The following is a 10312-nucleotide window of genomic DNA, read 5'->3' as shown; positions in this document are numbered from 1 at the left end:
CCAAGAAGTGCATACATGCACAAGCTTTGCATGCAGGCACGAGTTAGGCAAAACACCTCGGAGGTCCTGGGAGACTCTTTCCGTGTTCTTCTCACATCATGCTGATATAAATTGCTCGCTGTGGCATTTGTCTGGCCGGCGGCATAAAGATCGATTGCCTCCTGATCGGTCGATAGCTAGCCCTTCGCTCCGCAGCCATTTGACCGCCAGAAATTTAAAGCCCCATGCATTTGCAGCCTCTAGCTCCCTCCGGCTAGCTCCCTGAGATCCAAATATCCAAAGAGCTAGCTTGATTTCTAGGTGACTTACTTGCTCCCTGCTTAGTGATTAACAGGCAAGAAGTAGCTGGTTTGTAACATACAGCCACCACCTACTCGCCATCTCCTCCAATTCTACACCGCGGCGCTGCAGCGAGATTGTTTACCCTTTGTACGTACGTACGTACCTATACCCTACCACACCTCCCTGGCACTGCCGGGCGCCATGGGGAGTTCGTGCCTCGACCTCTCGCGCGCCCTCGGGGCGCCGAGGCGCCCGGGCATCGCCGTCGCCGGCCGTGCTCACGGCAGAAGCTTGGTCGCATTGTCTTCGTCGTCGTCAAGGAGGCGCGCCGATGGTGGTGTGTCGTGCGGCATCGCGAACGGGTACCTGGGCGGTTTATCAGGTGGCTCACGGCCGCCTTCCCTGCCGGTGCACGGCAAGAGTTCCGCGCCTGGTTCGGCGCCGGTGCCGGATGATGATCACGCTGAAGGCCTCGGGATCGGAGAGTTCCTTGGCGGCAAGAACTTCCTCATCACCGGTGGAACTGGCTTCCTGGCAAAAGGTATCGATCTTTCTAATTTTCTTTGTCTTCACTAGTTCAGTTGATAGCGTAGCAAACCGATGCTATTTTCCTTGCTTGACTGATTTTCCTTCTAATTTGTTTTGGCTGCGTCAGTTCTTATCGAGAAGATCCTGAGGACGAATCCTGACGTGGGCAAGATATACGTGCTGATCAAGGCCAAGGACAGCGAGACAGCATTGCAGAGACTGCAAAACGAGGTATGGTGATAACAGCAAACTGTTCTCTTGTTTGTTCATTCAAACGATGATATTTTCTATGCTCGGCCGCGACGTTCATGCAGGTAGTGGACACGGAGCTGTTCAAGCGCTTGCAGGAGACCCACGGGAAAGACTACCACGGTTTCATCGCGACCAAGCTGGTTCCCGTGGTGGGCGACGTCAGGGAGGCCAACATCGGCATTGCCCCCGAGCTGGCCGATGAGATCTCTGAACGAGTGGATATCATCGTCAACTCCGCTGCCAACACCACGTTCGACGAGAGGTTCGTCATGCACCCTACGGACCAATGTCATTGATCCAGGCGTTCATGCTTCTTAATTAAAAAAAATTGCGAACGCTTCTTAATTAATTTTCTGAAGACGAACATGCTTTAATCACAACATATCCGACAAACATGTTGTGCTGGATAATTTCAGATACGATGTTGCCATGGACATCAACACGGTGGGTCCATTCCGGATAATGAGCTTCGCGCATCTGTTCCGGAGACTCAAGCTGTTCCTGCAAGTTTCGACAGGTCAGACCGTGATCTTAACTGAATGGTCTCCTGTTGCAAGTGAAACTTAGAATTTTCTATTGAACGTGTATATGTTGTGTTGCATTACATCGCATGCTTGGCAATCGCAGCATATGTGAACGGGCAGAGGCAGGGCGTGGTATTGGAGAAGCCATTTCGGTTGGGTGACACCATAGGGAAGGAGTCAGGCTCCTCGGATTCTTCAGGACAGCACAAGAACGCCATGCTGGACATCGAGGCGGAGATCAAGCTTGCCTTCGACTCGAGAAGGCACGCCGATGACTCGGCTTCGTTCTCTCAAGAGATGAAGGATTTAGGCCTAGAGAGGTAGCAACTCATCTTTATTGTTAGGATTAATTACTTACGGATCTCTGTCTGAAGGATACAGAGTAATTATGCAACTGCTGGTTGAAAACTTGGTAGGGCAAAGCTCCATGGGTGGCAGGACACGTACGTGTTCACTAAGGCCATGGGGGAGATGGTGATCAACAGCATGAGAGGGGAGATACCCGTGGTGACGATCAGGCCAAGTGTGATAGAGAGCACCTGGAGAGATCCCTTTCCGGGATGGATGGAAGGGAACAGGTACGTGCTTACAGATTGTGCTAAATTCTTTGCAGAGTTCATCAACATTTCAGTTAATTTTTACTGTCTAATTTTCATTGGTGGATTGATGAACTAAGGATGATGGACCCTGTCGTCCTGTACTACGGCAAAGGCCAGCTGAGCGGATTCCTCGCTGATCCAGACGGTGTTCTCGACGTGGTAATTGAGAACATCTGCTTGATCTTCTATCCGTAGTGAAACCATGCAGTTCTTGCAGCTGCTAATGTCTTGTGGTGGTGGTCTCACTGGCAAAAGGTTCCGGCGGACATGGTGGTGAACGCGACACTGGCCTCGATGGCGAAGCACGGGCGGCCGGCCGCGGCGGGTTCGGGAGGAGGAATGCACGTGTACCACGTCGCGTCGTCGACGGTGAACCCGCTGGTGTTCGGCGACCTGAGCCGGTTCCTGTTCCAGCACTTCACGAGGTCGCCCTACAGCGACGCGGCGGGGCAGCCCATCGCCGTGCCCCCCATGCGCCTCTTCGACACCATGGACCAGTTCGCCAGCTACGTCGAGGCGGACACACTGCTGCGGACCGCCAGGGCTGGTGCCGCTTCCGCCAGCGAGCGTCTCTCCCAGCGGTTCCAGGAGCTCTGCGCCAAGTCCATCGAGCAGACCATCCACCTTGGCAGCATCTACCAGCCCTATACATTCTACAGCGGCAGGTAGTGAAATCTCCATGTCAAAGCTGGAACCTCTCAATTGCGCCGTGCTCACGCCGGCGATGGATGCAGGTTCGACAACGGCAACACGGAGGGACTAATTGCCGAGATGTCGGCGGAGGAGAAGGCGGCGTTCCACTTCGACGTGCGGAGCATCGACTGGACGGACTACATCACCAACGTGCACATCCCAGGGCTCAGGAAGCACGTCATGAAGGGGAGGGGCGTCACAGCCTCAGCCTCAGCCTCGGCCGCCGCCTCACCGTCCTCCTCCGCCACGGTGCTCGCCGGCGCCAGCACCACGGTGTGAAGCCGCCTGGCAGGAGCTGAACAAGGAGATGCGCCGGCGGCGTGTACACTAGACTAGATTATTTGTGCATGACAGGTCACTTGCTGCGCGTCACGTTTCCTGCGTGATCCTTGCCGCTGCAACTGCAATGACCCTGGAGAAGCCAGCTCGTTCGTATTTGTGGTAACTTAAGGTTTGACGATGTCATTGTGTCAGATTTATAGACAAGCATGTTTGTCCTACACAAAAGAAAATATTTTCTTTTCCTCCATCTTGTATTTCTCATTGTGCACTTGCAGAGACAAAAGCTTGGAGATCAATCTCCATAAAGGTTGCAATATGATTTAACCAACTGTATCTTTGTCATTGACAATACAGATTACAAGCCTAGTAATACAAGCTTAAGCTACATATAGGAGTTCAGTCTTTGCGAATGTAATGACATGCCTCTATGAAATACCCGTGTGAGAAGAGAGGATGTATGATGGCCCTTTTTTCACCTGGAACTCAGGCAGGTGTAGCTGCATGAAGCTTGTTTTCTTCCAAGATAGCAGCCTCTTCTGGATTGACCAATGGGGGTCAAGTTTTACATAGGGCCTTTGTTATTGTTTGTTGGCTCATGTGCAGATTTGGATCCAGCAGAATCTCACTGATCGGTGCGCATTATCGCAATACAAGCTGAGAAATGGTGCCACCAATTAACTCAAAGGAAGTAATCAGGCGTTCTCCGGGTCACATCTGGCTCACCTCGCCTAGGGGCTGGCTCAAACTGAAAACAGGATAGGAAACCAGCTTGGTGAGTATTAAGTATTTTACAGCACGCAACATGAAAACCATATTTCAGCACACATCAACAGTTTTATTTAATGTTCCGAACAGTTCAAAAAACTGATCTGGATTGCATGTCTACCAGTATGATGCCATGGTATGCATGTAAAAAGGAAGTGGTGAACTAGCATCACCTGGATAAACGAGTGGCTGTTGCAGTCATCAACTTCCAGAATGGATGCCATGTTTCCACATCTGTAACAATAGTTCGGAGCACTAAATATGGTAACAACCTTTTGTTCCTGCATATGGGTAGTGAATCATCATAACACATTACTTGCACAACAGCTGATGAAGTATCTAAAATTTCAACCAGCTTACATGAGCCCAGTTATATCCCTCCATAACTAACTGATGAGCCCGAGCTACAAGTTTGAGATTGTTGGTGTGATTGAATTGTTCGGATATGTCCTGTTGAAAAAAAAATCAATGAATGAACAGATCTAACAAATATCAGCAAACACTGTTTTCGAAAAGTGCTTTATAGTGTACCTGTCCAAAAGTGTAGCCAGCACCACGAGGAGATATGCCCCAACCACATCGATCGTCTGGATCAGACCATAGGAGATCGCACATAGGCCCCTCGTGTGGAACCTCTTGGACACGATCTAAGCTACGCACACTATCAAGATTCTCAATTGATGGAGACAAACCACCATGGAGGCAGAAAATTTCAGATTCCACCTTCAAGAATGTAAATGAAATATCAATATAGCCCATCAACACATCATGTTGAGAGAAATGCAAGGACACCTAACTGGTTCTTCAGAGGGCACTTATTTATGGTACAGTTAACAATGAGTTTCCCAAACATATAGCATGATAAAAAGGTGAGTATATTATCAGATTATAGATGAACAACTTAAATGTTCCAACTAGTCCTTTCATACAATTGGGAATATCAAAACCTAAGAACACTAGAACAGCATCCTTGTATTAAGCCATACAACTCCCTGATGGCCCACAATCCTAGGCATTTGGCTACATCTGCTGGAGTCATCTAACAGTTCAGGCAATACTCATGCAAGATAGTGATGCACACCTCCATGCGCTATAAAATGAAGAATTTCTGGATTGTCACTCTAATAAGGTGAAGACATTAGCCGTCCATGGATATAGTCTCAGCTACCAAATCCAAAATCAGCAAGCACAAAAGATATTTATCATACAGGTACCAGAGAAACTAGACATCCATAAAATTCGACAGAGACAGGGAAAACATATACTAAGGCTGCATGAATCTTAGAAAAAAAAGCGAATAAAAGAATAAGAAAAAAGGAGCCTGAGATTCAGGGTACACACCAGCGCTGTCAATGGAAAATAATCAAAAAGATCTGTGAATATCTTCCATACACTTGCATTGCCATACCTGGTTAGAAAGCAGAGCGAGAACAGAAATGATATGTTAACCCTCTGTTGCAGACTTCATAGTAGATTTTCATTTTATAATCAACTTTTACAAACTAAGGAGTTTGTATATAAGAAAAAACATATAAAATTATTAAAAATTTCTTTAAAGCTTGTGCAGCTACTAAGCTTGGTGATAAGACTACCATCAGAAGGAAAGATCATACAGGTCGGTTGACAAGTCATTCGTATACAATCAACACAAAGTATATACTGGTCTACAAAATGTCTATAAATCGAGAGACCGAAAACGCACTTGAATAGATGATGCCAGATAGATGTCACATATATCATCAGTTCAGCGCAAATGGCTCAACTACATAATAGTATAGAACATGTACCCTAGTTCACAAAATGTCTATAAATCGAGAGACCGAAAAGGCGCTAACAGAGAATTAGCATCAAATAGAATAAGAATAGGATAATATCGTCTAAGTACCAAAACAGGCTAGATCAGGAATAGGATTAAGTTGAACTTTCACTAAAGCATAAAAAAACTCACTTTCGTAAGCATTCATCATAGAATCCATAGACCTGTGTGATCTGCAACAATTGTGAAAACAAGACTTTCCGTTTAAGGATATTTTGACAAACAAATTATAACAGGTCTAAATTAGAAAGCATCTGAATTCTAATAAAGCACATTATATATGAAACAGGAAATGCAAAAAAAAAATAGAGAAATTTGCTCTGAAATGTAATTAATCTGGGACGTGATAAATTTTTGACATAAGCATTGAAAAGATAATATATTGGAGTACCTGTCGACTCTCATGGTTTCCACGGAGGATTGTAATCCGGTGTGGGTGGCGCACCTTCAGTGCTACCAAGAGCTGGAGAAGAAATAAGTAAGTACATAACTTGAATCCAAATATACGATTATTAAAAACAATAACTGATTGTTTTTTGCAGGCTGAACGAGAAACAGATGCTACTTCACAAAACATGAGTTAAACTATATATAAGTGCTTATAAAAGAAAACAAGTAGATTGATTCTTACAGAAACAGTCTCAACAGAGTAGTAGCCACGATCTACATAGTCCCCCATGAACAAATAATTGGTATCTGGACACTGGAAACAACAGGAGGAAAATGTTAGCATTTGAGAATGCAATGTTTAAAACATGGTGTTGATGTAGAGAAGGAAAAAGGATCAGAAAATGCAAGTAGTACCTTGCCGCCAATCCGGAAAAGCTCCACAAGGTCATGGAATTGTCCGTGAATGTCACCGCAAATTGTCACTGGACTTTTGACTGGCTGCATAACAAAAAAGCAAAACCTTAAAGCCAATGCTTATCTACCTTTGTACCTGGCCATGGTACATGTAAATACTTTGTAATCATGTTTGTATTAAAGCAGAGTATTGAGTTATTTAAATGGAACTTTGTTTCATATTGTGATACCAAGAGGAACTAACATTTAAGCTGATCAAATGGAATGGAAGGAAGAAGAAGTTAAATTACAACATCTATTTTGGCATCAGCATTTGATGGTCTATGGGTTAAACTGAAAAGCCCTGAAGCTGGAATAACTGAAACATTTGAAGTTGAACTTTTCAGAACAGTCTTGATATATACAGGACCGGAAAATGATAGAGCAGCTAGCTGGAGCAACACCCAATGAGGATGCTGTTGCTCAAATCCGATGCAAAAAATCACAGACTATAATAAGATAAAGCAGCCTTTGGAACAAGCTACAGAGATGCCCCTCTGCATGTATAATAACAAATGAAAGATACCCTGCACAACAGTGAGACGAGAACTGGTAGTATGCGGTACCTGAACATTGCTTTCCTCCATCAATATCTCCTTAGCCTTCTCGCATAGCGCTTTGACCTGCACACGGTGGCCGGTAAGGAGACAAGCAGAATATCCGATTGCAGGAATGGTAGAACCTCTCCATGTATTCTCTATATGTTTATGTGTACATCAGATATTCATGCCTTTTGGTCCACAGCCCAGATGTACATGAATGAAATCCTACGGTGATACAGACCATCTTTTTTTGACCATTACAGACCCTCTTTTTAGATGGAGAGAGACACACTTGACACTAAAGATGCCATTTTTAAGGCTAAATTAGGTAAGAAGTTTGTGCTCTAAATAGAACGTTACAGTGACCAGGAGAGCTTGCAAAGTTCCATTTTTTATGCTTGCTTTGCCGCGACTATTACAAGAGATTTTTTTTAGATGATATTACAACAAGAGATCTAAGCGCGAGAGACCAAATCTGAACCGCAGCATCGGAATGATTCAAAAATCACCCATCCCCAGGCAAGAACTACTCAGCCTAGCATCCTCTAAGCCACCCAAAAAACAGGCAGCGAGAAGGGATCAAATAGCGCCAGAATCGGCGGATCAAACAGCGCCCAAATCGGCCGCCGAGCCTGGCACAGAAAACCCTAGAGCTAGAGACGCCCCTCTCGTAAGTCGCGACAGATCAAACCCAGCATTCGCCAGATCGCGCGGCGGGAGCACCGCCGGGCGAGCGAGCGAGCGAGGGAGCAAGATAAGAAGGGCGGCAACATCAGTACGGGAACCTCACCTCTTGCTCGGGGAGCGGGCGGCACTGCATGAGCTGCTCGATCTGCGCGTCCAGGCCGCCGCTGCCGCTGCTGTCCACGCTCATGGGCTCCATACCCGCCGGCGCCGCCTCCTCCGAGGACAGTATGAAGAGACAGCTCGAGCTGGAGCTGAAGCTCGTCGCCGGCGGAGAGAGGAGAGCGGCCGGTCGGAGCCGCGGAACAGGAGTGAGGAGTGAGAATGGGAGCGGGGGGAGAACTGGACAGGAAGCCCATCCGCCATATGGGCCCAATCTGTCGACCTTGTGGGACCCACGCGCTCCGCGTCGCAGCTTGCAAGTGGCTGGGAGAAATCGCGCTGAGAGGTCGGCCGGAGCGTGGGTCCTGCCTGTCAGTGTGACAGAGACCTTCTACGGTTTGAATGGGTGAATCCGAGATTTATCGGAAGGCAGGCTCAACATCCAAATTGGAGGCTCCAAGATTTTCAAAAGAGTCCACGTGTGCGGTCCTACTCCAACGTGTACATCAGAGATGAGCATTAGCAATTGGCTTGGCTTTCTCACCGGCTAGTAGGCACAAGTCCATTCTAATAGCACGGCAACGTGTAAGTTAATCGAATCCTAGTCACTGGTACACCTTGGGCTTTATTCATCCCATAATCAAAATGACATATACAATCTCGAGCATACCCATGCCACACACAAAAAACAGAAAAATTCGCTACCTCCACCGGCGCTTCCTAAATAAGCGTCGGCAGATGCGCCGGCACCGCGCTATGGGGTTACCGGCACCTGCTCCCCAATTTGGGGAGGGGTTGCACACACCAGCGACCCCAAAGAATTCCGAAAAATTACTTTTAAACAACAAAATTTCATTCAAATTTACATAAAATGTAATAAAACTTGAACTACAATCTAGACTTAACCCTAATCTACTATCTGTTGGTTGGGGCGCGCGATGGGCTTGTCTCGTTGTTGTTTTTCCCCTTCGCCGCTTGCAGTCGTGCACACATCTCCGCCCTTGTTTCGCGCATCTGGTCGTGGAGCATGGCTGTCAGGCGTCAGCAACGATCGAGCTTGTCGGCGGCGCTGCCCCCTCAGCGCCGCCAGCCACTGACGAGACTCCTCGTTCTGGGGAGCCTCGCTTGCTCACGGGTGGCCGCCTTGGCCTGGCACTGAGCGTTGAACTCAAGCAGTTTCTGTCGCTCGACCGTCGTGAGGAGACGACCCGCCTCCTCCGTGGTCGCTGCTGGCGCGAGATCTCGACGGCGTGCTAGAAGTTGGCGTCGTTGACGTACTCGAGTTGTTCCTCCTGCAGCCTACGGAAGCGTTGTGCGTTGAAGGAGGCTAGGATTGCCGCCTGCTCCAGGTCACCGTGGACATGTTGCTCATCGCCCCACTCTGCCACCTCCTTCGCCGCCTCGGCTTTTGCGTCTGCTATGAACACCTCGTTCCACTTGTTGAACTGTGAGTATTCGGAGTTGAAGTCCGGTAACTCGAACTCGGCGTCGGGCTGCGGTGGTTGTGGCATACGGTCGTTCCAGCCTAGCATCGGGTACGTGGTCGCCAGCCACTCGGCATTGTTCTCGAGAGGAGAGCGCCCGTGGTGGAGAGGAGAGGCTAGTGCGGTGGAGGGGCAAGTCGGTGGTGGCGAGGAGAGGCTAGTGCGGCATGAATAGGTGGAGCCAACTCGCTGCAGATCATCTGAGGCGTCGCATTTATGGCGGCGTCTCTGTGTGGAAAACTGGTGGCTTCGTCGTCAACAGGCGACAGAGCATCCGAGGTGTCGCATTTACGGCGGCGGCTGCGCGTGGAGAACCGGTGGCTTCATCGGCAACCAGCGGGAGAGCATACGAGGCATCGCTTTTATGAAGGTGTCAGTCGTTGAGTCGCTGACATGGCTAGCCCGCGGGCGTTTTCCTACTTGGTGCGGGGCATCGATGCGCCCATTCGGCACCCTGCGTGAAGGAGCCGGCACGGGGTTGCGGGGGATTTTATTGGGCTCGAAACTGTGCCGGTGATTTATTGGGCGCGCCAGTGTGAGCCCATTTTTTCCGTCGACACCCAAGTTGCTATTGGGGGCGCTATTGGGCTCCCCGTTGGAGATGCTCTAACATGACGGAAAGAGCATGAACTGATGTACCTAGGTAGTAGGCGATAAAATTTAGCATCACAAGACTAGCATGTGCATGTGGATTATTACCAATCAAGATTTTTTGGCAAGTAAATAGTGAGAAAAAATATCAGCTTACTAAATAAAAGTGTTTTTGCCGACCAAAATACTAAAGAGCGCTTGGTGTTTGTGACCTTGAGGTTAAGAACACGGCTCTTTTGGATAAATGGTAAGCCAACTTGCTAATCGAAGATGGGTTTGGCAGATAATATTTAGAAAGTCCACCTCTGGACTATAGGTTTGTAGA

General features: G+C 48.0%; 2 protein-coding genes across 2 annotated transcripts; one reads left to right on the top strand and one right to left on the bottom strand.

Annotated features, from left to right (window-relative positions):
* The first annotated feature begins 483 nt into the window (after positions 1-483).
* LOC127296873 (fatty acyl-CoA reductase 2, chloroplastic-like) lies at positions 484-3439 on the top strand. The gene is made up of 9 exons (XM_051327103.1): positions 484-823; positions 938-1041; positions 1125-1324; positions 1479-1579; positions 1690-1906; positions 2003-2164; positions 2263-2344; positions 2441-2850; positions 2920-3439. The coding sequence occupies exons 1-9, from the start codon at positions 484-486 to the stop codon at positions 3155-3157; spliced, it is 1854 nt and encodes a 617-aa protein (XP_051183063.1). The 3' UTR covers positions 3158-3439.
* Positions 3437-8163, bottom strand: LOC127296875 (serine/threonine-protein phosphatase PP2A-4 catalytic subunit). The gene is made up of 11 exons (XM_051327104.2): positions 7917-8163; positions 7151-7207; positions 6546-6629; positions 6373-6444; positions 6133-6204; positions 5874-5914; positions 5267-5333; positions 4457-4648; positions 4286-4375; positions 4099-4206; positions 3437-3905 (listed from the first exon to the last, which is right to left on the bottom strand). The coding sequence occupies exons 1-11, from the start codon at positions 8007-8009 to the stop codon at positions 3840-3842; spliced, it is 942 nt and encodes a 313-aa protein (XP_051183064.1). The 5' UTR covers positions 8010-8163; the 3' UTR covers positions 3437-3839.
* Positions 8164-10312: the final 2149 nt, after the last annotated feature.

The sequence above is a fragment of the Lolium perenne genome, chromosome 4 (genome assembly GCF_019359855.2).
Source record: "Lolium perenne isolate Kyuss_39 chromosome 4, Kyuss_2.0, whole genome shotgun sequence".
NCBI lineage: Eukaryota > Viridiplantae > Streptophyta > Magnoliopsida > Poales > Poaceae > Lolium > Lolium perenne.
Note: the sequence above shows the minus strand (reverse complement) of the source record. Positions and strands in the feature narration are given on the sequence as shown.